The sequence below is a fragment of the Bombus huntii genome, chromosome 11 (assembly GCF_024542735.1).
Source record: "Bombus huntii isolate Logan2020A chromosome 11, iyBomHunt1.1, whole genome shotgun sequence".
Lineage (NCBI taxonomy): Eukaryota > Metazoa > Arthropoda > Insecta > Hymenoptera > Apidae > Bombus > Bombus huntii.
The window spans coordinates 4,867,550-4,895,443 of NC_066248.1; the positions used below are offsets into that span (position 1 = coordinate 4,867,550).

Sequence of the window (27,894 nt, forward strand, 5' to 3'; positions counted from 1 at the left end):
CCTTTACTGGAATATGCTTGCGTGAAGTTCATAACAGTCATAGATGAATATTAAACAAATGATTTTTAAGTGTGCTTAATCAATAAAAATTTATCCGTATTTTATACTTATTTTAATGTTAAGTTTTCGTAAATAATAAAGTAGCTATAATGACAAAAACCAATTGTTAAATATTTCATAAATTTTGGTACTTTTATTTGTATTATGAAAAATCAAAATTTATTTATTAATCATATAAAAATTGATTTTATGCGTATTAACAAAAATTAACGAGCATGATATATTTTACATTACTCGCAATGCATAAGCATCACTGTAGAATTATAACAATCTTTATTGCCTCCAAATTTTTAGTTGTGTATGTATCAAATGTTTATCTAATGTTCCTGTTCCAGTTTCTGTGCATGTTTATTTGATATTAAAAAAATTTATATTAATGCACCATCTGATCTTCCATTGCTTTTGCTATCCATTCTGGTTCAGTTTGAGCAATTTTTTCTATTATTTGGTTTACTTGATAGCAAAGTGATTGTATTTGTTTATCCCACGTTGGTAAAGTTTCGCGTGCTACACAAGAAAATAAGTTATTGATAGAAAATATTTGTATTAAATCCATAAGACTGAATTATTAATTAACTATAACTGATTGCTCTAAACTTACTTTCAAAATGTACAATGGAATCAATTTGATCGATGTACCCATTCATTCGACCTTCTGTAATCATTTGGCTAGCAATTTTTTCTGCTTTCGTTGGTGGAATTTCTAACAAAGCACCCAATTCTTCGAAAGTTATGTTATTGTACAATTTACTAGCAGATAATAAGTTATGTTCTATAACGGCACGGTCAAGAATAGTGGATCCTAATCCATCAATTGTACTTGCTTTCTGATGAGGTTGTAATAAGGCTTCAAATTCTTGCAACTCGGAACGCCGAATAATGCGATCCAAATACATTTTTTCAAGAATTGAGTAAGCGGGAAGTTGTTGACAACGCTCGTCTTTAAATAATGTAGCTAACATACGACTTCTTTGTTGACCTAATATTAATGCAAAGCTTATACATTGTTTTTAAAACAATTAAAGAATATGAAACAAATACTTGCCTGCAGAAGCTAATACTGTACAAATTAATGCATTCCTAAGTGCAGTCATTCGTTCATCTTCATGTATAATAGATCTGTATGATAATTCATTGTATCTTTGTGCTGCTTCTATAAACTTTCTTCTATAATCTAATACTCTAGCATAACAAACTTTATAGTATATTTGTAACTGTTCATTTTTCGACTCAGCCTAAAAAAACCACAAAATAAATTTGTTTTTAAAGGTATGTATACTACTTAGGTAAATTTGAATACTATATACTTGTAAAAGAGATGCCCTATTGATGAATGCTTCGGCCTGCACTGGATCATCGTCTTCTAAGTACAATCGTGCTATTTTAAGATAAGTTTCAAGTTTGTAGTCAACAGTATAGTGCCTGCATAAACATAATAATTATATTTAACAATCTGGAATTGATAGTACATAACAATGATTTTTCTATTTACTTCTGTCCTGTTTCTAGTGGTATCCCAACTAAAACATTAGCTGCTTCTCTCCAATTTTGATTACGTTCATAAATTTTTGCCAAGTGTTGTCTTATACTAGCAACTTGTTCTTCAAATGAGATTACTCTTGGTTGCATCTAAAACATTAGCAAGCAACTCCTTATTATATTTCAATTAATATATATTATAACAAAATTTACCTTGTCTAATGTATAATGCGAAATAGCCATCGACACTTCATCAGGTAAAAGTAATAATCGATTACTGACATCCGTTAAAACTTGTCTTGAGATGACCAAACTTACATATTCATGTACAACTGCAAGACAAAAAGCATTCATTATTATGTTACTAAGAAACCATTGGAAACAATATCATATTACAAAATGCAGACTAGAATTATCTACAAATTGGAAAAAGAAGTTGTGTTGATATTTAAGAACATTTATATAAAAACGTAGTTATGTAAATAACCATGAGGATATGACGTTTAATCTAATAAATTATTGTATATACAGAGACATGAACATGTAACGATTTGATACATATATGTTATATATTTATAAGTAATTAATAGTATCAGATAATTGGAAGATATATTTCTGTACATTATAAGAAAAATCTAACGTACTTGCTTCAATGAATATCTTCAAAGCATCCATCGCCTCTTCGCTGGACGATAACAGTATTGAGTCCAAAATCGCTCGATACCTGTAAGTATCACCATTTGTACGGAATATTCCAAAAATATACTTTTGATCCTACTTAACGAGCTTACTTCTCCGCTTGATCTTTATGAGAGCCCCCGGCATACAGTAAATTCGTGAGCTGTTGACGTACAGAAGATACCGTCACCACCATCTTTTCTACATGAATAACCAAAAATGACTTTTGCGCCTATTGCGATCATGAACTATGGACGGAAGCTACTAGAAGTACAGTAGGGAATAAATAGAAATAGATTTCACTGAATGTTATAACAATAAAATGCAAATTATTACAATAAGTAACAATTAAAATTTTTATATATTATAATTTTAATGAAATATATAAATTTTATTTGTATATAAACATAAATCATGTAATAATAGTTTTTGTGTTACGTATTTTCCTACAACTTGTTATATCTTGTACTTTATATGTATTTCCGATTCTTTATTTAACAATATATGTTATTATCAGATTATTAAAATTAAATAATTACAAAGATATGTACATCGTAATACAATTTGAGATGGCGCTTTATAGAACATTACTGAGATCAGTTAACACACTTTGCATGAATAATTCATGATTGAATAGAATACAATTAATGTGGACTCGCTTATACTTATAAATTTGGTTTAACATTTCGTGTTCCATAATTTAAAAAGTTGATGTATTTAATTTGAATAGGGTTAGTATAATACTTCTTACTCTGTATTCGATTAAAATAAATATAAATCATCAGTTTCATATCTAAACAAAATTAGTACACGTGTTTAAGTTATATATTAATTTAAAAATTGTAGGTAACTAAAATATTGGTAGAAAAATGATCAATTATATAATGTAATTCGTAAATTTTTAAAGATATTTGTTGATTACTTTATTCTATTTCATACATGTCGTAAACCTGTATAAACTGTACTTAGTTACAGCTACAATTTCTATGAAATTTAATGTATGCTAATGTGTACAGAAATGCAATTTTATTATTCATTTGCAATTTTAATCTCTCATTAGTCCCATCATACCTAGCCGACAAAATTATAAATTAATGAATCAGATTCCGTTATACTTGAAATCCAAATTGATATATTGTTATAATACTTATTCTTTCTCAAGTAAATTATGTATAAATATTGGAAGTAAGATTATAATCGTAAACAGAAAATATTTTTACAAAAAGAATGCATTTAAATGTTATCCGATTATCTATCCTGTTTTTTTTCAGTGATTATATAAAAATAAGCTACGTAAGAGATATTTGAATTCAATATATATTTATATTTTAAAGATCTATTTTTGATAATTAGGAGTAATTGATAAGCAACATTAATACATATATTTTTACTATACAGAAGTAGCTCTCTCTGATATTCGAGTAATTTCATTACTTGATTAGACGGTCATTAACTATCAAATTAGTATTGTGTTTCGCTATCGCAACATAAGAATATACGTGTATTTTTTAAGTACAGAATTCATTTGATATTAACGTTAATAACTAAGTTACTGTATAAATAAAAGGGTAGACTTTCATTCCTTTATTTAAGAAATAAAATTTGTAGAAATTTATAGACAGAAACATTATAGTTATAACAATATACAACTTTTCGTGAAATATTTTACATTCAAAATATTCAAGTTTTTGGAACACTTGGTTTTTTATTGGCCTAAGAGGGCGCTAAAGGGCTGACGTGTTTTTAGCCGCGGAAGGGTGAAAATGGCGAAATCGAAATTTGCAAAGTGCGCGAAAATATTGGTTGTTTTTGACGTAATATTCGATTGATAAAGTAAAACGTTTACTTTTGTTGAATTACATATAAGAAAAAATATAACTCTATAGTAACAGTGAACTTGTCATTCTCGTTTCTCTTTGAAATTTTAATACTAAACGACCTTTGGGTCTGTTTGTACACAGCGGTGCGTAGTGCACTGTGGGACAGCAATGGTGGGCGCGTGATTTTGAACAAATTCGAGGTATTAAAGGAACACCCAGGTATGTATTATAAGAACGATTAATTTATTTAGGAAAAAGTTTGAGTGAAATTTAAATACTTGACGAGCATATAAGAGACATTGTTGTATTATTTGTTAAAATTAAAATAAGTTTCGTGGCACGCCCCCACCCAGCACTGTATGTACCTGATATGAAATGATAACTTATAGGTTAAGTTGAATTTTGTGCGATTATAAGGCGAATATTTAGGAAAAGTTCCTTTTTTATTACCATTTGAAATATTAAGTGTTTAATTTTTCTTCGTACATTAATGTCGATTTGCTGTGAAATCATTAAAACTATTAAAATACTTGGAGAAATTCAGTTCGTGGAAAATGGCGCGTTCAAGTAATAAATGGCGCTAATGTTCCTAAGTAGACTATCCTTCGAATTTTTCTTCATTATTCAAATTTTATTGTTCGAATTTTCGAAAATTCGAATTATACTCGGTCTTTATATTGTCGGACGTGCTTGTAGGTAATCCTACTGCCCTTCGTAGTTATAAAAGGCACATCTACATCTTAAAGATTTGAATTTTTGAATTTTTAAATCGTCGTCGATTCGTTTCGTTTTTAAGTCAATTCATAAATCGTTTTATATTTTTCCGTTGGTTTACAATATTTCTTTCTGTGTATTGTCTAACAACGTTTCGAGCTTTATAATATAAACGATTTATATTCTATGAATTTCTAACCTGTGTATCCATCAAATACATGTTTATGATGAAAGATACAGACATCTGGAAAACCTTTTTAACTTAGATAAAGTTATTTTAAATATAAATAAGTGATATGATGACATGATATTAAATATTGCTAAAATTGTTTATAGTTTATAATTTGATATTTTATACTAGCACATAGACCTATGCTTAGGAATCTTTGTATCGTATGTTTTGTTTCCGTACTCAGTTATGTAATTAATGTCTTGGTTTTATTATATATTTAAGATTTTTACGAGAATGATAATTTTAAGAAATTATATATTATATGTCTATATGGCTTTCTTGATTATAATTGTTGTTATGTAGTTGATTATGTAGTTTGTTACAAATCTGTATATAATCCTACATTACATATTATATGTAAAAAGAAATAATCTAAAAAGATAATATCAATACAAATTAAATGAAGTACATTATTGGTATACTTATTTTCATTTAAAATATATAAGTTTCTACAGTAAGTAACATTTTGTATAGGGACGTAATCATGTCTATAAATAAAGGACAAAATGCTAGAGCATTGGTTGAACCATTAGCTCTTGATTCACGTACACTTGGTGATGGAGACTTGAGTGCACTGAGTCTATCGCATAATAACGAACAATATTCATCCAATGACTTTGAAGCATTTGCAAATATTCAAGCTGAGTTAGAATGCATGAATGCTGAAGAAGTCATGACAACGGATGAAGAGCATATAATAATTGGACGTAATATTGAGACTGAAACGATTGTACCTGATGTGGAAATGACTGAAGTTTCTGAACAAGCTCAAGAGGAACATATTATCTATACAACAGCAAATCAAAATAATCAAAATATTGTATTTCAAACAAAACCAACGTTACAAAGGCTTCCTACATCTACAGTACAGGTACACAGTATATAATACTTATGTTGGTTATATATTATTATTTGTTTATTATTTTAATAGGTAAAGTCAAATGTTGGTCAAGTTACGCAAAGTCAGTCTATTATGATAGTCTCTCCAGCTGGTGGTCAAGGTACTAGCCAAATCTTAAAAATTTCACACCCGTCAACAGCATCGGCTGGTCAATTACAATCATTAGCTCAGACTCTCATAACGGCAAAATCTGCTGATGGTAATATAGTTCAGTTAAGATCTGCACAACCTAGTAAGCCTGTAATGGCAACTAGTCATTCAGGAAATATCACATTAGGAAATGTACAGAATGCAAAAACAGCTCAGTCTGCTATAAAACGTACTGCACAGAGTACGTCTCAAAATCGAAATGTAAGATTATTCGTGATATAATATTCGTTATTTTTACTGTATTTAGGATTGAAACATTTATTAAGCTTCCCTTTTTACCATGATTTTAGGTATATACAAAAATGATACTAGCTGGAAATCAAGCACCATCAGGTCAACAAGTTCTTATAGCAAGTTCCCAAAATGAAAATCAACAAACACAAGCAATAAAATTTTTAAACAATAGTTCGTCAAGTCAAGATGTTACAAGTCCAACAAAAACTATAACATTAGCACAAGCACAACAAATGGGATTACTTTCCACTAACAAAGTTCAACATATTTTGCCCTCAACACCACAGAAACAAGTGAGTATAAAGAAAAAAGTAAGTATTATCTTCTTATTATTTTTATGAAAAGGAAGAATTAAAAATCTTCCAATCAATAAATAACTAAGATGTAAGATCTTTCAGAAATAATTAATTCGTGTTTATTTTTGTTAAAGGGAATAATTGTAAATAAACTAGTGCAATCATCAAGTTCTCAACCCTCTAAAATGACTATAGTTCCAAGTAATACAATCAAATCGCCAACAAAGATATTACCTGCCCCTACAATAAACACACAAGTTAAAGCTTCGACAATTTCAAATCAGCAATCAACATTTTCCTCTTCTAATAAATCATCTGTCCAACAAAGTCCACAGAAAGTGATTATACGACAGGTTAGTTGTATGCATGTGATGCATATTTTTAATATAATTTTAATATTTTTTAAATATCTCTATGCTAATTATAAAATATTTTGATAGAGTTCTTTAAAACCTGGAACTGTCCTTGGAAGTGGACAAGTTATTAGAATACCAGCAAATCAAAACATTGTTACTGGATCTAATCAAGTACATCAAATACAAATGCCTGGCAGACAAGTAATATTTTTTTCATAAAATCAAAACATTGCAATATTTTTCTTTGCATTAATATTTAAAGCTTAAATATCTTAAATATACAATACTTTTCAAGGTGCAATATGTAAGATTAGTTAGTACTCCATCATCAGGTACTACAAATGTTGTTACTGTGGGTAAAACGAAATCACAAACAACTTTACAAACTGTTGGTGTTGGCCAAAAAATAGGAGGTCAACAACAGATTGTTAAGGTTTGTAAAAGTAGAATATATAATCATCGAAAAATACTAGAAAATTTACTTATATACATCATGTTTTTTTTTTTTGCAAACAAAATGCAGGTAGTTCCATTAAATACTAGCAATCAGCCATTAAGGACAGTTGCACCTAAGGCTACATTAACAGGAAGTGGGCAAAGATTATTAATTCCAGCAACTGCAACAGTAGCCAACCAATCAAAAAATGCAGTTGCTATCCCAGCATCTGCTTTAAGTCAATTAGCATCTGGGCAAGCTGTTCTTTCAACAAATTCGAATGTGGGAAATATTGTAGTTTTACCAGCCCAATATATTCAGCAACAGGTTTAGTATATTTCTTTCATTAGAATATTCGTGATATGCATAGAATAACATTATTTATCTCTTATAGCCAGCAGACGATGTAAAATTGAAATCTCAACAAGCAACATCTGGTTTACTAGGTAATTCACAAAATTTGCAGACTTCAACAGGGACTTTATCTGTGGGATCTGTTATAGAAAGTAAAAGCTCTCAAAGATCATATACCAGTGTTGAGCCAAATGGTATTCGGCCAAGAAAACCATGCAATTGCACTAAATCACAATGTCTTAAATTGTAAGTATAACATAAGACTGTAAACTAATTCACATAATTTTTGAATATATAATATCATTGTTATGATTCTACTTTTAAAAACTGAACATCAGGTATTGCTTTTCATTTTTTTATTATGTTGTAAAGTGACAGTCCACAATAGATGTTATATTACGTTTTTAATTAGAAGATTGTTTTGTGATGTAAGAAATATTTGATTTTCACATTAATACATTATTATTTTAATTGCGTTTTAATAAATGAAAGCAATAAGTCGTAAATATGTTTTGCTGCAGATATTGTGACTGCTTTGCGAATGGAGAATTTTGTCATATGTGCAACTGTAATAACTGTTCTAATAATCTTGGAAATGAAGAGGAAAGACAACGTGCTATTAAGTCCTGTTTGGAGCGTAATCCAAATGCTTTTCGTCCAAAAATTGGCAAAGGTCGTGAAACTGGCGATGATATACGTAGACATAACAAAGGTTGCAACTGTAAACGAAGTGGATGTTTAAAGAATTATTGTGAATGTTACGAGGTATAATAAATGGCCATAAACATAGATGTTTTTAATAATAATAAAATATTTTCGCTAAAATATTTTTTATTTTACTAGGCTAAGATTCCTTGTTCTGCTAATTGTAAATGTATAGGGTGTCGTAATGTAGAAGAACCGAATTTAGAGAAGAAATCTTTAAAAGACCTAGCCGAAGCAGCCGAAGTAAGAACTGCACAACTTACGCTAAATAAGACAAAATTACAATTATCGGAAATGGCTTTTAGGCCACCCGCTACATCAAATACTGGTGCAAGGTATGTTTAAGAAATACTGGAAAGAAAGGAAAAGATAGAAATATTACGAATTACATGCTTGTGATACATATTTTACAGGCAGCCATTTAATTTTTTGACTGATAAAGTAGTACAAATAACGTGTGAGTGCTTAATGGCGCAAGCTGATGAAGCAGAACGTAACATGTTTGATGATGAAACATCACAAAGACTTATAATCGAGGAATTTGGTCGCTGCCTCAAGGAAATCATAGAATCAGCACACAAAGCTGAAGCTACCTAGCAGGTACATTCTAAGGAAAAATATAATGTTCAAAATGTTCGAAGTTTGCGGACCTATCCTGAAGTCACAAAATTGAAGATGTTAGTTATTGGCACTTCTTAATTTGATAATTGGTCATACTAACTATATACAAGTGTTACATACCAAAGATAATGGTGAAAGGTATTAAAATGTTATACATTCAACCGTTTTCTAATTTTGTCTTACTAACATATGAGAGGTTTCTTTTATAATCATAAATTGCACTTTCGAAGTTATAGATATGTTTATCATAACATAGTGAGTGCTCAGTTATGTGTGGTTAAAAAGTCTATTACTAAATTATTTTTATTTTCATTGAGAATTTAATAAAAATAATATAAAATTAGTTGTTATTTTATCATGTAATATATCAAGAATATAAAAGCAAGTTTAGAAATAATAGAAATAGAACGGTTGAATGAAATTTTACATGAAAATTTGTAACACAAATATATAAGATAACAAAAAATATTTATATATTTGTCAATTACATTTTAAAAAGATTTTATTGGAAATTAAAGTAAGAGGCTAAAGTAGTAAGAAGTATTGTACATTGAATGTTCTATACTTCGTATCCAAATTTGAATTTCTAATTAATTAATTCCTGATTAGCATAAAAGTTCAGATGTTTTAATGAAAAGAAATGCATGTATTCATAGAATATTGGATGATGATGGAGTTTTATGGAATAGCGAAAACACTCGATTTTTTATCGCTAGGCAATGTGATTAATGAGCTCAAAATTAAATCCGTTTAACGTAATGGTTTATATTATTTAAGATTTCCATATTGCATGTTAATTTAATATATTTATCTTAAATCGAAAAATTGATTTTTCTTGGTTAATTTCAGAATAGCTTGGTGTATATATGTTAGTTTAAAAGTTTACAAAAGAGAAACGCTAATTTCCAATGAAATTGAATTTGTTTATAATCGTTATCATTATCAAAAATATTTGAAAAACTTACGTTATTTGTAAAAGTAAAAGTTACTCCAGTTATTTCTGAATAATGTTGTATTTTTATGATTTTTTCTTTATCGATGTTCTTCGTCTATAGCTAATATTAACAGATTTTTTAAAAGGAGGTTGGGAAATTTTCTTTCATTGAGTTACGTTTGTGCATTTTATAATTAGCATACTTTTGAAGAAAATATATTAGGACATTTCCGTACGTTTTCTTACGATATGTAATATCGCACAACTTCTAACAATTCTAAAATAAAAGTTTTTCATTATGTGTTGCAATAAATTGTCCCTTTGAATTTAATTATTATTGTATATTATTTAATATGAGGAATTATTTAAATAATTAATGACAGAGCATTACAGTGAATTAAGATATTGAGAATGCAATTGTCTAATATATAAATTAAAGATTTAATAGGTACAGATAAATGGATATTTCTCATTGTGTGTTGACTTTATTCATCACTGCAGTAGTAATAATATCTGTCTGCCATTAGAGGTGATTAAAGTATAACTTTTATGTAGCAGATTAATATAAAATATAGAGAGTTTATATATTATATATATGGAATAGTGTAAGAACAAGTGTAATATAGGTACAAATACATATAAATACATATATATTCATAAAATTCATACTTCAAATGATAATGTTTATTTTAAGTATATAAATTGTACAGATTCATAATATAATAAGATAAAAATTGTGTGAATAGAAATTGAGACATTTATTTAGATGTCTCAAAAGAAAATTACGGTAATGAAAAATTAATCGTATGTTTCTACTTGTTACATGTCATTTGTATAACAGATTAAATATAGAAATATAAATTTAAAATTAACATTACAAATTTTGCAAATGATGCTGATACATATATATAAGAAACTACTACTATGTACAGATAATATTTGTATATCTACGTATATCTTTATAATTTGTCCTCTGTACATAGGGAGAAAAAATCTGATATCATAGAGTTTAATAAATAATTTATTCCTTTAACTTAGGAAAATTTATTTAAATGAATAAATAATTTCATGATCACATTGTACAATTAATATGTAAAAAGTTTTAACTGATTTAAAAATTCCAATATAATGTAAATAGATAATACATAAATTGTAATGATATTATATGTTATTTGATATCAGATTTTTCATGATGGTGGTTTAAATAATGTTAAAGTATATGTATGAAGATAATGTATGTATATACATGTCAGACACATGTACCTTTCAATAAATCTTACGTTTACATAGCAAGCATTGAATTATATACAAAAAGTTTACATTATACATAAAAATACGTGTATTTATTTCTATTTTAAGTACTTATTAAAATTTCACTATTTTTTTAGTCTTTTTATTATCTTTTTCATCTATGCTATTTATGTCCCCTCCTAGGGATTCTAAATTACCATTTGCAATTGTATTTACTGTAATGGTATTTTCTTCCTTTCCTTTAATCAAATCCGGACAGTCCTTCTTCAAATGTGTAACATCTCCACAAATTTTACAAGCTCCTCCTTGAGGATAAATTCCTTTAGGATTATCAGGGCATTGTTTAGCAATGTGTCCTTGTTCGCGACAAATGAAACAAGTTGCATATCTGAATTCCATTGGCTTAGCTACTTTACACTCGAAATGAGTATGTTCTGTTGATCCACATTTAAAACAGATTCCAGTTCCTGCTTGTTCTGATCCAAGTTCGGGACAATCAGATAAATTATGTCCAGATTTACGACAATGAAAACATACACATTTTCTAATTCTAGCTAGTGCTTTTTCAGCTTTTCTCCTTTCCAGTTTCATTGCTGCATTTATTTCTTTTTGTGGAATACCTACAAAATGACGAAAATGATTAAAAAATGTTTAATATACCATTATAAAAAGTTTACTAATACAATGTACCTTTCATGATCATTTTCTGTTTTAAATCACTTAGTCTATCTGCATCTTCTTTTTTGACTGGAAACCCGTCAAATTTCACAATTTCTAATTCTACACCATTAATGGTTATTTTTGAAGGGGCTACGTCTGGCTTTCTTCTTTTGTGTTCCTTATCATCCCGAATTTTAGGTGGTTTCCTCTTCCTTTTCTGATTGTCAATCTTTTTCATACCAAACTTATTTGGAATATTCTTGAAGTTCTGTGATTTAACTGGAAAGTTTGTATTAAAACTTTTTTGTGGTTTATTAATTTCTTTATTTCCATTCTTGTTATTATTTGTATTTTCTGGTTCAATACTATCATTGTTATCATTTTCTGTGGTTTTGGATACACTTTCATTCAAATTTCTTTTCTTCATATTGCGTTTTTGGCGTTTGGAAGGTATATCATTTTCATTTTGTGATTCATTCATATTGATTACTGCATCAATATTATTTTCCTTAATTTCTAATGTATTGCGTTTATCTTTCTTTCTTTTCTTATTGTTACTTGTATTATATTGATATACATCTTCTTGGTGTTCCTTACTGTTTATTTCTGCTGCAGGATTATCTTTGCTAATAGTCTTTTGCTTTTTCTGTACTTTATGCATCATTACATTATGTTTTATTTCAGAATTGTTTGGAAATTCTGCCCATGAACTATTAGCATTTTCAACATTATTAGTAGTAGTTGTATTTTGTGTGTCACCCAGCAATTCTTTAACAGTTTTTGTTTCTCCAATAGATTCTTCTTTTTTTGATAAATTTTCAATTAATTGTTGTTTCATTACATGCCATGGTGTAGCTTCATTGGGTATTCTTTCATTTGAAGCTTTCGAACCTTTAGCTCTTGCATATCGAGTCATGATTTAAAAATGTTGAAAGCCTTTACGGTTTTAAATAATTAAAAGTTACCAGTTTGATTACTATTGTTAATGTTTATTCGTAAATGAACAATATTGGTTTTAAAATACGCACTTTTACAGTTTTTAAAAATTGTAATATAGACGTAATTATAGTATTTTATCAAATAAATTTAGCAAACTGCCTTACTGTTTATTCGGGTATGTTATTATTAACAATTATAAAACAGTTATAAACATTTAATGTTTAAAATTCACTGTAATAAATTTCAAAACAATAACCCAGTATGTATTTCTTACCTTCGTCACGCGTGACATAACCTTATTTTCTAACACGTGAATGCAGATAAACGAAGTTAGTTGGTTACTGGTTGAATCGATTGTTTGAGTATGATCTGTTACCACGATTGTTCGATAGATCAATAAAGTATTTGAAAATACAAATTTTTTATATTTTTTAAAAATAAATTACTCTTCCATTTATATTTATTGCAACAAGTAATTGGACTATTCCTTGATGCTTATATTGTTGTAAAAATTAATCAATTATAGAGTACTTCTTAGTACAGCTAACTATAGTATAAATGAAAACAGACAAGGATTCGGTAGAAAGGAAATAAGATGACGATGGTCATATGCTTAGGTACCTTTTATTCGTTTTGAAAGTTTCACATATACACGTTAATTGTTAACGACATAATAAACAATGACATATAGACATTAGAATCTGAGTAGATGCCCGTATCACGGACCTTTGCGAGAAAAAGATGTTTCGTAATACATATCACGTAATAATTATCATTATAGTGACCATATATATATGTAACAATATTTATAGACATATACAGACGAATTTTATGTGTGTATCTGTGTTTTACATAATATTTATATTTATATATTTATAATCATATTTATATATATATATATTTATACGTTGTAACACCGATATGTCATTTTAGGCATGGATTTTCCGTGTGCGTGTGTACGTGTGTATGTGTATGTATCCTTTGCGATAGAATCCTTCTTTCTCATTCGTATTTCAATTTCACACGAACTTCGTATGGCTCTTACACAGATTAATTATCTACTCTTAATCAAAGAGGAAATAACATACAGGTATGTAGGTAGTAATGTGATAATCTATCACATATAATCTATCGTACGTGTATCCTATGCTCGTAAAATTATTATTTGTACGTGTGTATATGCTTGCATGTCTCTCGCGTGTATGTGATATTTACCAGCGTACACAGTAATTATAAGTTGGGGAAATTTAAATGATTCTTTGAGAGGTAACGAAGCGGACAATATAAGAGAGCACCGAGATAGATACAAGTAAAGATATCCACCGAAGTTCAATGAAAACAGAGAGAAAGAGAGAGGAAGAGGAAGAGAGAGAGAGAGAGAGAGAGAGAGAGAGAGAGAGAGAGAGAGAGAGAGAGAAAGAGAGAGAGACAGAAAGACAGACGGACAGAGACAGAGACAGAGAAAAGCTCCGTTCTTGAAGTTGTTTATACGAACAAATCCTTTCTTGACATTGTGTATTTGTTCTCCGTTTTTACTTGCACTTTCCCTTTCGTTTCGTTAAACTGACGCTTTTTTAATTTACGTTTACATGCGTGTATACGCATCTCTGTATGTATCATGTGTACGCCAAAGAAAGGTTTTCAGAGTATTACGCGCTATAATTGAAATAAATATATGTATGTATATATATTTATATTATGTATAATATGGCTATGCCGTGAACGGCTCGTCGGCTGCGCCTGCAACGACTCCATCACTGTAAGACACTGTACAAAAATACCGCTTATAATAATTAGTAATAATAACAACGCAGCCGGCGAGACTAAAACCTACGGCCATCAGAGATATGTCTCGACATGGTTCTTTGGGTGTCTCCGACGCGAATACGCGCAAGCGACTAGCCCGTTTCATCGTTCTACGATCACCTAAAGGGATATGTTTCACTATGTGAGTCAGGAGTCCCTTGGTTTTTCTTTTGATAATATGTCAATGAAGAAGATAGTACAATTATGGAGAAATCTATGATCCGTCGATATCATGTAGCAAGTTCTAGTAAAAAGTTTTTGAGAAAGTCGCGAATATATAAGGTACTGTTGATAGATAAAATGAAACAAGAGACCGATATTGCTCGACGAAAGCTAGGATCAATGCGGAAACGGATATACTTATATATTTTTCTACTTCTTTCCCGTCGATTCAGTCTTTAATCTTGGGATCTAAACTCCTGCCTCACTGGATAAGTGCATCTATGCTAACGTTACTATTCTCTTTATTTCTGTATCTACTGGTATTTTTCGTCAACTTATAATCATTCACGTGCTGTCGTTCAAGCGAATCTTTTTCTTTTAACAGAATAATTGGCATCAAAGTAGTAAGATATGAAGAAAACGTATCTTCGATATGCCTCCTGAGGATTCTAAGCTATGTGTAGGGCCTGCAAAGAATACCACTCGGCGTATCGTTTAAACGAAGCTTAATATTTCTTTCAAGTCCCAACTAATAAAGAAAATTCGTCAGAGAAGAAAGTACTGGACAATCATTAAATAGATACTGGGCTGAAATAATCTGTAATGAGATTATTCACTTGTAACGACAGCACGTAAATAACAATTTTGTATTTTTATATCGATGAAACTTCTTAGAAAAAACATCCAATGCGTATATGTATATATATATAATATATAGGTATATAATATATCTTTGATGATCGTAATAATGTGTATATATATGTAACGTACATATATTATATATATATTAACAAATAAATTCTCTTAAATCTCACGTTCACGATATGTATATGATCTTTAGAGATTATATCAGTGAAGCCTTAATTAACCATTATTTTACAGGTAAAATTTTGGGCGTATAAATGATATGTGTGTGTTGTGTGATATTGGCACGAACCTTCTCCCTTTTTCGATCGAAGGAAAAAATATTTTCTTAATATCTTGTCATCCCTCCGATACTTTCGGTATAACTCAAAAAGTTTTGAAAAAGAAACTTGATTTATCAATTAAATAAAATCGATCAGATCGATGTTTTAAATCATGCGTAGTATCTATTTCGAGGACAATCGATAATTCTATAAATTGTATAAATTTGAAAAAAAAAACGAAAATTTTTGTGATTTTCCTTCGATTTCCATTAGGTTTCATAGCGGTTCGTGTCACGACGTAATATTATCATTAACCTAATTTCGATATGCAGTATATTATTCGTAATATTAATGCCTTAATCTTATTACTTTTTTATTACTCTATTTATCGAATAGTAAAACACGATGTACTTTCCATGTGTAACTTATTTATGACTCTGCGTTCTGTGAACGCATTATCGATAATTAATAATTATATCGCGCGGTATACAGTGTACGAAAGGTGTTCGATGATGGTTTACCGTTTTACCAACAAATACTCGCAACAGATTAATCAACTCGCCCCTATGATATACATATATCTCTAGATCGTTTAATGTAATCCGACAATATAATAATTACGTGCAGGATTTGTCTCTATACTTTCTTCGTTTCCGCGTAACAATCGAATTTTCCGCGTTCGTCGAAAAATATTACAGATATCTTTGACGTTTGCCGCGCGTATCGAACGAACTTCGAACACGTTTCGCAACTCGAAATACAAGCATACGTGGTGTGTTCGCACGTCACAATCCGTGCGTTGCTATAACAAGGAGGGGAATTTAAAGCGTCTAGTTGAAACGAAGGATGGTGCGGCAAAAGCGTAACTGCGACGTACGTACTACGATCGTTTTGCCGTCTCATCTCGCGGCGTTGCTGAAAGACGGTGTAATTTTATCACGCGCCGTATAAATGTCGACGTCTAGAGCGCAAGTAGAGCCTACAAAACAGAAGCGACAAGCCACTTGAATGATCGCGGTCGTGCTCTACCAGAATTGACAAGTGTCGGTTTCCTGTTGAGTATATTACGTTTCATCAGCAGTCGTTATTTCATTTCGACCGGTCGGTCCTTTGTGAATGGAGTTAAGCAGCTGAACGATCTCAAGATATCACCGGCAAAGATTGCAGGCTAAAGAGCACGCCTGAATATCGATCACCGGATTACTCGGTTTCCACCGAATATTTATCGGCCGAGTAACGTAATAAATTCGCGATTCTTCCAGAAATAACGCAAATACGTGGAACCGATATCCAGATAATAAATTAAGTAACGTAACTTCGTATAATTTTCGAACCGGAACAAAATACCTTCAGATAGAAACGTCGAATAAAATAGGAAAAATTAATTTATCGTAAATACCGTCGGTCAGGCTATCTGACCAATATTTTCGCAACTTTCAGCAACAACAGAAACTGGAGATCGACGACCTATCGTCTATATCACTATTACGTGAGATTGTGACGTACGAAGTGCGAACATTAAGAAATGTCGACGACATCGTCCCAATGATTTAAGGAACGCGTTGATATGTATAAGATGAATGTCCGTGGATGAGTGACGGCTAAACTATAGACATTCGAATTTTCTATCAAGTTATGCTACGCGTCTCGCGTTCATGCGAGCTTTAACAGACATCCATAAAATACTTGGCAACGATCTTGATATGTAACGTTCGATGAAAAAGGCTCTTACAATTATTTATGACATCGAGGGCTCCTTTTTCACCCTGTTATCGTACGTCGCGATCGAGTTCTCTCTTGCCCCGTTTCAGATATTCTTTGACCGTCATTCGTTCCCGATGGAACACCTACGATTTCGACCTTGGAATTCGACCAGTCGGACGCGACAACTGAGATGTACACGGGTGCTGTATTATACGCAATCGTATCGTTCTTCGGTTTCGTTCTACTCCTGATCGAACGACATCGTGCTCGATACGTTCTTTTCTTTTCCCTTCGTCTTTCGCACGATAAAAAGGAAAAGTATCGATAAGATAAAGAACATTAAAAAGAAAAAAAAGTCTTCGATTTCCTTACGACTCAACGATACGATATCACGCGCAAACATTTCCCACGACTTTCGACCAGCTCTCGATACACTTGCTCGTTAAGTAGATTTACTCGAATTGCGCAGCGGTAGAATTGCAATCGTCGAAAGTGAGACTACATAAAGGATTAAGCTATAAATCGTTCAATCGTGTCACGTCTCCGCGACCGTGGCATGATTGCACGACGACAGAAGAACGATAAATTCGCTGGCCAACGAAAGTGGAGCAAACGAGGATAACGCCGCCGGTAGCAAGCATTCGCGTTCGCGAATCAGGGGAATAAATTTACGCTAGGGGAAACTGAGATGTCCGGACATAACGTGACATAACGGCATCGAACATCGCAGTTAGAGCATAGCAACGACGGTCACTGTTGCTATTTCTAGCATCATATTGATGTAAACGCCGCAGCTGCCAGTCGACGAGGTTCTTCCAGCGTTTTCACCGACGCAACCCATTCTCTCCAACGGTATGTTTTGAACGGAGTACTCCCGATGTTCGTTGGGCATGGTGCACACAGTGCGCTTCCTCGACATCCTCTCGTCGTCCTTGTCGCGTAAATTCCCCAGCCAAGCAGTGTACCATCGTAGCTCGCAGTTGCAGATCAGAGGGTTGTCTGTGGAAAAAGTGCAAGTGGAAAATGTTTCAGATAAATGGCGAGTGTGCGTATTTGTTATTCGTTAATTTCTTTTATTTTTGCATATACTTCCAGCCGATCATTTCCTCCGTAGTTTTTATTAGTTCGGGCAACTGTAATTTCTTAAACGACTAAATTCATTTTACGCTGGCTATTGAATCGCTCTGGCGAACTGAGATATCTTTGTGGTGAAAGAGCTTGGCTCGATTGTGGCCTGTTAAGCTTTACGATGTTGCAGGAGCAGCGCTCGTTCGTAGATCTTACAGGGCATTATTTAAAAGGAGTGTTTCTCCGTTCACACGATAATGACGTCTCTTAATGACTACCACTTGTCCGAGTCGCAGTCGCTGCTTTCTGAATCCTCCGACTTAAAAACTCGTCGGCGAGTTCGTTAACTAACTCTTGAAATATTTTGCTCCACTCTTCGCGATATTTCGTTCCTATACTTTTACTCGACGACTGCTTTCATTTACGTTTCAAATCTTTCGTTTGTCGTTCAATTAGACACATTCGCGGAATTATACGAAACATTGTACGAGTGGTTAAAATTTCATAGAACAAAATGCAGAGGAAAGACTGGCAATTACAGGGACTGGCTTTTTTAATTTATCGCGTTATTTGCGGCAGCCTGAGCTGCCTCTTCGCGATAAGCAAGCAACCGGTAAGTTCCTGATAATAAGCGTTTTCTTCTTTTCGATTCTGCGTTTTCTTTCCTTTAACATCGAGCAATACTAATAACGTGAATATGGTGCATTTCGTTCCACAAAATCGTGCTAGATCAGATCGATTTCCAAGAGAGGCTCGTTGTATAGCCAACGGGGACTCTCCCAGGAACACGACTTACGCGTTGCCCTCCCTCCAAGCAGGTTCGAACGAATCCTTGACATTTACCTGTGATATCGATGTGTCGTAGGGTGTCCACGATATTTTCAGTCACTTCCTCCTGTATGTGCGTGAGCTTGTTGTTCTGCAGACTCAGCGTTTCCAGGGAATTCAAATTTTCGAAAACCAAGGGCGGCAACACCTTGATTCTAAAGAAAGGGAAAAAGAAAAGAGAAAGAGAGGAGAACGTGGCCGTTTACGATGCTAGAGTTCTACTAGAAGAGAAATATCGCTTTCTTAACGAAATAATTGAAATTACAGGTTCTTCTGCAGGTTGAGAAACGTAATGGAGTCACCGTATCCGGTGAAAGCGTCCTCCGGGAGCACGGTAATGTTATTGGCCTTTAAATCGAGGTGACGTAATCGATGTAGACGGCGTAACGCGTCGCTCGGCACCGAGTGTAAATTATTATCGCCCAGTCGCAGATATTGCAGGTTCTCTGTAATTCGATTAAAATATAGCACGCGTGAGCGTAGTCGTAATGCGACAGGTTTTTGGGCGGAAACTAGGCTAATTAATCGACGGTCGAACAGAACGCAACGCGTTTACTTTGAACGTAGGAGAAATTTCGTTCCTCGACGATTCCAGTTCGTTCGTTGGCTATGATCGATACGCTTTGTTTCTTCACGTTCTTTAAATTGTTTTCCCTCGATAAGGCGAGAGACGTGCGTTGGATGATCGCGTGATGACAAGTAATTTGGATCGAGTTATTTAGATTATAGAGGGCTGCAGAGCCATAAACGCGCAGATATTTGCCCCGTTAACGGCATGGCACGCGTAAAAATGGTCGTCTAACGCTTTTTTTGTTTGTTTACAGCAAAGCGTAGCTCGCTTGAATTGCTATTACCATCGATCGATTATTGGAAAGTTTATTTATCGAATCGTTTCGTCCTTTTCTGTTTATTAACGTTGAATAATCGGTGTTTCAAACCAGTTATCGAGCAAAGGAATATCTTATACGTACAATGTACGCCTTACAAAGAAAGCGCGAGCCGCGAGCTATCGTTTAAATTGCAATTTCAGATGCGACAACTGCTATACATTCGTCTATTTCAGGCTATTTTCGTCGAATTAAGGACTGTTCATGCACAGAGTGTCTTCGAAGCGAAGCGGTACAAGCGGTTGGCTGGTGATTCTACGCGTAAAAATAAGCAGAAAATAAGGAATAACGTTTCTTCGTTTAAGGCTTCGTTTTCGAAAAAAATGAGTCTGAAAACCGGTCGGGTAACCGTGTAAGTTAATTCTTCCGTTTGTCAAACTTCTGTTCTTCTTCGTGTCTGTGTTCTTAAACATATCACCAAACGCACTATTAAACGTACAATATACATTATCGATCGAAATTCATGGAAACGTACAATTGGTGCACGCGTACCCCACCGATCTTCAAACTCATTTTTCTCGAAAACGAAGCCTCGAACGAAAAAACGTTATTCTTCCTTTTCGACTTATTTTTACACGTAGAATTACCACCCGATCGCTTGTACCATGATTTCAGAGACATCCTACGTTACATATCGTATAGCGAATCCGTTCCACCGCGTTACGTTCGGAATGGTGCCGGCACCATACAATATTGAAACGTGCGCTTTAAATCAGACCGTTCACACTATCCGTCACGGTACGTGCCGATCCGTGCTGTACGGTATAATCGACCTGTAATCGTCGCGCAGTCACGATGTAGCAAGGTGATATTTCATCGACGTGCATGCAACTTTCAAGTTTCCTCGATTCCGCCCGGGGCACAACGTCCATTCGATCGAGTCTGCTATCTGTTTGTACGTCAAACAGGCAGACTTCATCGCATAATCATAGAAAAATTCAATCTGTTCGCTAACTCCTCAGCGAGGAATTTCCAGGATCCTGTCGGAAAAAGGTCATCGAGTTTGAAAAGAGCGACGACTGTTTCCCTTCAGAATAACCTTGTCATAACGTGCCTCTCGTTTAACTTCCTCTCCGCGAGATTATTTCCATTGAATTTACGTAAATTACCCTTTCTTTTTTTAATTTTTTAATCAAATTTTTAATCGAATCGCCGACGATCTTTTTTTTTCGCGAAATCACGCTCTAAAGCAGGCAGGCACTCGCGAATTTCACCGACGTTCCACCTATCAGCAAATTGTCGTTAAACGAACGCTCGACGTCGACAACGATCAACGAAGATTTTTCCGCAGGATCGCCGTTTCAAATTTCTACGTTAGAACGCAACGTTAGACGATCGAACGATTTAATATCGTTACGTGCAACGATCGTTCTCGAACGAGATAAGCGACTGAACGGTTACAAAGGCAGTTTACGGGAACTGTCGGAAATAATTTCGATTAGCACGGTTCTCGCGACGTTGGCTCTTGCCGTCGACGGAAAATCGAGATCGACGCAGCTCGGTGTACGCGTTTGATGGAAAATCGGTTATCCGATAGGCGTGCGAGGCGATGCGATAGAAATAATGGCGTTTCGCCGAGCGCGCCACGTGCCGAGACGTTTCAAAGGAATCGCATGAAATCGTGATTACGCTTACCCTCGAGACCGATGAACGCATCCGGATCCACGTGTGTAATTTGATTTCCGTCCAGCTCCAAAGAGTTTAATTGCGTCAAATGGGCAAACACACGGGCCGGCACTTCACGAAGCTGATTGTGCGCCAGTCCTAACGAATCCAGGCTTTTCAGACCTGATAACACAGGGAAAAGAGAATTTTTATCGCCTATATTTCTCTATGACACGACTAACGTGTTCCATTCAACAACAATTACATTCTGTATTATCTGCTAATATACAGGGTGGTTGGTAACTGGTGTTACAAGAGGAAAGGGGGTGAATTTACGCGAAAAAAGAGGTCGAAAATATAGAATAAAGATTTAAAAATTGTTAAATTTTAAAAATTAAAAAAATAACGTCAATCGAGACAACGATCTACAGTGAGATCCTTTATAACGAGACGTACCGACAGAAAATTCAAAGTCGATTTTCTCGAAAACAAAGTCTCGAACGAAAAATTTTTGTTCTATATTTTCGACTTCTTTTTTCGCGTAGAATCACGCCCCTTTCGCTTGTACCACCAGTTACCAACCACCCTGTATATCGTTTCAGCGTTCGTCAAGGAATGGTCCCGGTTTCACCGATGCTTTACAAAATCGATAGTTTTACATATAGTAATTTTACCAGTTTCATATACCGTCGTAACGATCCTGTATCCTGCGTTATTACAGTGAATCCTATTGTAACGCGGTAGTAATACGTGGCGCGTTCTATCGACATCGTGTTTCAAGCGAAAGCAAAACAGCGTGATGGAAATATTCGTGTTATACGAACGCTGTCCAAGTCTTCTATTAAGTCGCGTTATATGGAAATCGAGTTACGAGAATATCGCGTTGTAAAATGGCCTCGGTAATTTTTCCACCGTGTTACGTGGAAACCGTGTTTTCAGAGTACATGCTGGTAATATCGAATTAAAAAGATGATCAGGTATGCGATGGAATATCCGCAGCAGCGAACCACGAATAAGCCGTACTCTTAAGCTAAGCTTACGCAGTCAGACGACTGTCCGCAGACACGTGTCGCAGACAATCAGCGTCTGTCTTTCGTGGAAAATCTGCAGAAGGAACGACGCTGATTGGCTGCGGCACGTGTCTGCGGATTATCGTTCGCAAGCTTAGGCCAGATAGCATGGTAATTGCTTTCTCTCTGCAATGTAAGTTAGGTTAGTAACACGATCGTTTAGGGAAATTTATAACGAAAAACATTGGAACGAAAGATCTATAGTGTCTAAGATACGCGTCAGGTAAAGAGAGGTTTCTCAGGATTTGTAGAAACGTTGTCGTTGTTATTGGTTCAGGCAACGACGACGACGACGACGACGACGACGACGACGACGACGACGACTCATCGTCCCATTCATAGATCGCAAAAGGTAGAGAGCTGAAAAAGAAAGGAATAGACAGATTCGAATAGACAGATTTGTTCTTTTTCTATCGCAGGTCTGAAAATAGAAGTCGACAGAAGAAAGTAAAGCACGGAGTTGGAGCGAAGGGTCGGTCTCACCCTTGAAGAGGCACTGCCACTGCGCGAATCGATCTGCTTGAAAGTTACGACGCGGCCCTCTTTTTTAGAGACGAGCTAATTCGCGTCTAAGAATAAATACAGATATTAACTCTATCGATGACCTTATTGCTCGCATGCGAAAAGGTCGGCGATGCACGCGCGTGCACGCACTGTAAAGTTACGAGGTTAATCGAATATAAGTGGATTACAGTCTAGTACTTGAGCTAGGAAGTTGGTATAATAAGACGAGCGAATCGTTTTCGAGCGACACGAAACTCAGATTTCAAATGGAATCGTTGCAAGTCCGATGGATCAGAAATACCAAGTTCGAAGTAAAATCTTCGAAGCTGCAAAGATGCAAAGACTCACAGACAACGAACGCAACATGTGAGAATAATACAAGATAATCATAGTGCTCGTTACGATAATTCGACGATAAGCCAGCCAAATCCCTTTCCATTCTTTTAATTGTTTTCCTAAAAATATGAATCTTCACGAGTATTCTCATTTTAGCGCGAATCCTATACAATAAAACTGTATAAGAAATATTACCTATTACCATATCGCGAATTTTCATGTGATTATGGCATATTTGAAGATACTAACGAAGCACAGCATGCATATATCGTGCGAAAACACGTAAAATATTCAAAGTACGATATTCCATTCTTTTTAGTGCTACTCGTAACCATATGAATTTGCATAAACGTCCGCAAATTGCGAAGAAACAGTCTACCTATCGCGAACGACGCGATACAGAGCGGACGATTTGTCTCGACAGCTCGCTTCGTGATATTAATCGATGATATTAATCGAATTTGATCGATGCAAAAAAGATTGGGAAAAGAGCATTTGACAAATATCATTCTACTTCAGGAACGCTACAACGCGAACAGCTCGAGTCGTAAGTCGCGCGTTAATATCCATCGCCCCGGAGGAAATCCCGAGCTATGTTGAGGAATCGTAGGGAAGGCGGAAACGAAAGTAGACGTACCTTCGAAATCGCCTTCCTGAATGGCCGTGATCCTGTTCTCCTGCATCTCCAACTTCTTCAGCATGTCCAGAGTGCGCAGCGCCGGCGTCGGCACTTTGGTCAAATTGTTTCCTCCGAGATTCAATCTCCTCAGCTTTCGGCTACGGTTCAAACGTATCCTTTTACTTGCAACTTAATTCTACGACGCTTGTTTAAGTCAGATTTTACGCGATTAATCGGAAGTGATAGGGATCGAAGTAATGGAAGAACAAGCGACGCAATGAAATTCGTAGCCGGGTGATAGGTAGCAGGTGGTTGACTCCAGCTGAAGTAACTTACTTGTGCAATCCTGTGAACGCGTCCTCTTCTATGTAGGAGATCTCGTTCTCGTACAGGGAAAGAATCTCGAGGGTGTCGAGCCCTTCGAAAGCCTTTTTATGGATGTTTTTGATCTTGTTGCGGTTCAGATTCAGTATAAGTAGATGTTGAAGATCCTTCAAAGCGCTAGACGGCACCGAGAGCAAAGCGTTTTGCGAGAGGTCCAGCTGCGTCAGGCCAGTCCCTGCGAAACGCCGCGATAAACCACATTGATGAATTGCTTGCGCTTCGTCGAAAGAGTCAAGTATCAAGAGTCAAGATTCGTGGGATCTCGACGGCCTTCGCGATGCAACGTTCTCATTTGCGAAGAATGGAAAGATACTTAAAAAAAGAAGAAGAAAAAAAAATACACCGAGAGGTAGGAAGATGTCAAAGCGTAAATAAGATAATATTCGAAGAACGTTCAAGGACCGAGACGCGCATATGTCTCTACTTAAACGCAAAGAGACAGGAGCAAAGACGAGAAAAGGCGTATCGTTGCTTGAATTTACCGGGTCTGAACGAGCAGTGAAACCGTTCCAGGCAACTTTACGGCAACCGAGACGAAGGTAGCGGAGAAACGAGACGAAGGAGAACGCTGTTGAGGTCGCGGTTGAATTAAAACGTTTTTCGGTCGGTCGATTTGAAAACAGGGAGAAAAAGAGGAGCGGCGAGACGTTGTCAAAGGGACGATAGAGACGCACATTGGGCAAAGAACGAAGAAGCGAAGGGTACTCACCGATGGAACTCAGAGACGATTCCTCGAGCTTCGACAGGCTGCTGTTGTGAATGGTCAAATGGCGGATGTCGAGGCCGAGGAACACATACGGCTGCAGCTTCGGCAGATTGTTGTGCCTGAGCCTCAGATAAAAGATCACCGCGTTCGTCCTCCCTTTCAACTTGCTCATCACCTCCGAGATGTGAAGTATGTCCGTGTACTCGCATACGATGTCCAAGCCGGATTTTTTCAGTGTGCAGGAACAGGGCGAGATTTCACCGTGCGAGGGGCAGTTGATGGATTGCGCGAGGCTCAGACTCGTTGCCAGACTCATTGCCCAAACCAATGTCCATAAGCTGCTCTCCTTCATCTTTTTGTTCGACTACCTGCTGTTTGCTCGAAACTTATCGAAATTTTATGAAAACGTCTCGTAACCTCTTTATTGGCCTCCTTCTTCTTCTTCTTCTTCTTCTTCTTTTTCCCTTCCTCCAGCAGATTTCTCTTGCTTTCGTTTTGTTTTTGCTTAGCTGTTCGAAAGAAAGGACTGTTCTCGTCGTTTCGGTCTTGTCGTTCTCGGCGTTTTCTATACCCCCTCTCTCTCTCTCTCCCTCTCTCACCCTCTCTCACACACTTTCTGTCGGCTGCTTCTTCGCACCACGCTCGGTCGGCTTCCTCTTTCCTGTTGCTTCGCCCTCTCTGTTCCTGTACCTGCAGCCTGCTACTTAGCCTCTGCTCTTCTCATATCCATTGTTCGCTCTTCCGCGGTGCACCAGTACACCGAGTCTGCAAACAAAGGGCGTAGGTGGTTAGAATTTCGTCGCGGCTTTGGAATTTGGTCGCGGGTAATAATTGGGATTGAAACGTGGTCTCTTTTGTGCATTGCTGGAGATGCTGAGAGGAATCCATTCTACGTATCGGTGATGCTGAGTCTCCTGTTATCGAAAATGGCAAGATTTAACGACGAAGTTGATCGATACGCGAGATTTCGAACTGGAAACGATCGTATTTGTAGTTTTATTCTACGTTAGGAGATTTTATTGACATATACTATAGAACGTGGACTGGTTACCGAACCTCAGGTGGTTCGCGTCTCTGTTCAGTGGAGGATTAAAATCGATTTGATGAGAGTTGGTAGTTTTCGGTAGCTGGGAATTTTCATATCGAAAATTCTAGTTACAAAAGGTTCTATTTAACAATTGTTAATTTATTGTTATTTAACAATTATACAGGGTGGTTGGTAACTGGCGGTGCAAGCGGAAAGAGAGTGATTCTACGCGAAAAAAGAAGTCGAAAATATAGTATAACATTTTTTTTTTTTAATTTTTCCATCGAGACAACGATCTACAGTGAGATCCGTTATAACGAGACGCGATAAAGTGGACGCGTACCGAGCAAAAATTCAAAGTCGATTTTCTCAGAAACAGAGCCTCAAACGAAAAATTTGTATTCTATATTTTCGACTTCTTTTTTCTCGTAGAATCACCCCCTTTTCGCTTGCACCACCAGTTACCAACCTAACCCCAACCTAACCACCCTGTATATATATATATATATATATATAAATCTAACATCTTATAATCTCGTTATAGCTGAAGCTACAGCAATTTGTTAATTAATTAAGATTCTATAACAAGAAATAAGAAGTAATTGCTTGGTTCTTACATTTTGCAAACGCGTCGAACGCAACGCTTCTTATTAACTCGTCGAATGAATTATCACTGAACGATGATGTTATCTGTCCGGAAACGATGCAACTATCGAAGGAACCGTGAGAAGCGACGTTACGAAACTGGAAAATAGCATCGCGTTACTTCAACCGCCAATTATCACGAACTGCGGATCGTTTCCATCGCGCTATCCCGTGGCAAATGGAATTTTGCAAAATCGTAAACTTCTATTCAAATTCTTCGTCGGAACCTCGACTTTTCCATAGGTAATTGGCGATCAGTTCTACCAATAAATAAAACTAATCGCTTGCAACGAGAGTATTCGGCGCGAAGAAACAGATAATCTTCAATTTCGTTTCCTCTTCGTTTCTTTTTCGAAGAACACGCCATCGTGCGAGAAAAGCAAGTTCCTTTGAGGCAAAGATTCTTCGACGATCAGGATAATTAGAGTTCTGTTCTCTCTGTTTCAGCCGCACGAGTGACGCGGTCTCCAGATTTTTGCCATAGCGAAGGATATTCCAGACACGTTTCACTCGCGTGTGAAACGATACATCGGATTGCAAAAAAAAAAAAAAAAAAAAGAAAAAAAAGAAAGAAAAAAGAAAGTTTGGAAATAATCTCGGAACGAGATGCTCCTATCTTTGTAAATGAAGAAATAGTTTTCGTTTAATAAACGTAGAAAATTCGTAATAAATTCGAGCGGCTTTAAACGGAAGTTGTAAATGATTTGAATTGTTATGACTCGCCTTAATAACCGAATATAAGTTAAGATATATGAGCCCGGCGGCTTCGGGATTATCCGTGGCCATCAGCGAGTCGAAATTTATAGTTTCCACTT

At 35.0% G+C, this 27,894-nt stretch overlaps 4 protein-coding genes and 1 long non-coding RNA gene across 11 annotated transcripts in view; 2 read left to right on the forward strand and 3 right to left on the reverse strand.

Annotated features, from left to right (window-relative positions):
• Window positions 1–163: 163 nt before the first annotated feature.
• LOC126871448 (COP9 signalosome complex subunit 4) lies at window positions 164–2,477 on the reverse strand. Its single transcript, XM_050630296.1, has 8 exons — window positions 2,331–2,477; window positions 2,184–2,263; window positions 1,753–1,871; window positions 1,553–1,689; window positions 1,368–1,482; window positions 1,106–1,295; window positions 662–1,039; window positions 164–567 (listed from the first exon to the last, which is right to left on the reverse strand). Exons 1-8 carry the CDS (start codon window positions 2,411–2,413, stop codon window positions 434–436), a joined length of 1,236 nt encoding a protein of 411 aa, XP_050486253.1. The 5' UTR covers window positions 2,414–2,477; the 3' UTR covers window positions 164–433.
• A 1,466-nt stretch (window positions 2,478–3,943) lies between these two features.
• LOC126871424 (protein lin-54 homolog) lies at window positions 3,944–11,357 on the forward strand. 5 transcript variants are annotated; one of them, XM_050630224.1, is made up of 13 exons: window positions 4,305–4,733; window positions 5,458–5,854; window positions 5,915–6,235; window positions 6,325–6,579; window positions 6,699–6,917; window positions 7,005–7,121; window positions 7,216–7,353; window positions 7,444–7,683; window positions 7,751–7,802; window positions 7,860–7,956; window positions 8,232–8,475; window positions 8,554–8,750; window positions 8,829–11,357. In XM_050630224.1, exons 1-13 carry the CDS (start codon window positions 4,612–4,614, stop codon window positions 9,010–9,012), a joined length of 2,583 nt encoding a protein of 860 aa, XP_050486181.1. In that variant the 5' UTR covers window positions 4,305–4,611; the 3' UTR covers window positions 9,013–11,357. The 5 variants fall into 5 exon arrangements, with proteins under 5 accessions (XP_050486182.1, XP_050486181.1, XP_050486178.1 ...); XM_050630225.1 differs by lacking the exon at window positions 4,305–4,733 and adding an exon at window positions 3,944–4,256 and having other exon boundaries at window positions 7,751–7,956; XM_050630221.1 differs by having other exon boundaries at window positions 4,307–4,733; window positions 7,751–7,956.
• LOC126871442 (putative mediator of RNA polymerase II transcription subunit 29) lies at window positions 10,622–13,272 on the reverse strand. 2 transcript variants are annotated; one of them, XM_050630286.1, is made up of 3 exons: window positions 13,095–13,272; window positions 11,912–12,817; window positions 10,622–11,841 (listed from the first exon to the last, which is right to left on the reverse strand). In XM_050630286.1, exons 2-3 carry the CDS (start codon window positions 12,795–12,797, stop codon window positions 11,336–11,338), a joined length of 1,392 nt encoding a protein of 463 aa, XP_050486243.1. In that variant the 5' UTR covers window positions 12,798–12,817; window positions 13,095–13,272; the 3' UTR covers window positions 10,622–11,335. The 2 variants fall into 2 exon arrangements, with proteins under 2 accessions (XP_050486243.1, XP_050486242.1); XM_050630285.1 differs by having other exon boundaries at window positions 12,910–13,272.
• Window positions 13,273–14,482: 1,210 nt separating this feature from the next.
• The window catches only part of LOC126871440 (chondroadherin-like protein), a 172,174-nt gene continuing 158,762 nt past the window's right edge, over window positions 14,483–27,894 (reverse strand). For both annotated transcript variants that reach the window (XM_050630283.1, XM_050630282.1), the window contains 7 exons: window positions 25,411–26,172; window positions 24,654–24,876; window positions 24,336–24,475; window positions 21,819–21,971; window positions 19,562–19,742; window positions 19,312–19,451; window positions 14,483–18,399 (listed from right to left, as the gene is read on the reverse strand). In XM_050630283.1, coding sequence (XP_050486240.1) covers window positions 18,131–18,399; window positions 19,312–19,451; window positions 19,562–19,742; window positions 21,819–21,971; window positions 24,336–24,475; window positions 24,654–24,876; window positions 25,411–25,759 — 1,455 coding nt within the window. In that variant the 5' untranslated portion in view covers window positions 25,760–26,172 and the 3' untranslated portion in view covers window positions 14,483–18,130. The remainder of the gene's footprint in view (window positions 18,400–19,311; window positions 19,452–19,561; window positions 19,743–21,818; window positions 21,972–24,335; window positions 24,476–24,653; window positions 24,877–25,410; window positions 26,173–27,894) is intronic.
• On the forward strand, window positions 18,314–27,661 carry LOC126871478 (uncharacterized). The gene is made up of 2 exons (XR_007691662.1): window positions 18,314–18,445; window positions 27,527–27,661. It is a non-coding gene; the product is annotated as an uncharacterized LOC126871478 (long non-coding RNA).

Coding starts and splice junctions, on each gene's coding strand:
- LOC126871442 (XM_050630286.1), bottom strand. CDS start 12,797: ATGACTCGATATGCAAGAGCTAAAGGTTCGAAAGCTTCAAATGAAAGA. Junction 11,842..11,911: donor ACAGAAAATGATCATGAAAG/GTACATTGTATT, acceptor GTCATTTTGTAG/GTATTCCACAAAAAGAAATA.
- LOC126871424 (XM_050630221.1), top strand. CDS start 4,612: ATGGCGCTAATGTTCCTAAGTAGACTATCCTTCGAATTTTTCTTCATT. Junction 5,855..5,914: donor TTCCTACATCTACAGTACAG/GTACACAGTATA, acceptor TTATTTTAATAG/GTAAAGTCAAATGTTGGTCA. Junction 7,354..7,443: donor GTCAACAACAGATTGTTAAG/GTTTGTAAAAGT, acceptor AACAAAATGCAG/GTAGTTCCATTAAATACTAG.
- LOC126871448 (XM_050630296.1), bottom strand. CDS start 2,413: ATGGTGGTGACGGTATCTTCTGTACGTCAACAGCTCACGAATTTACTG. Junction 1,872..2,183: donor GAAGATATTCATTGAAGCAA/GTACGTTAGATT, acceptor TTTGTCTTGCAG/TTGTACATGAATATGTAAGT. Junction 1,483..1,552: donor CCACTAGAAACAGGACAGAA/GTAAATAGAAAA, acceptor ATGTTTATGCAG/GCACTATACTGTTGACTACA.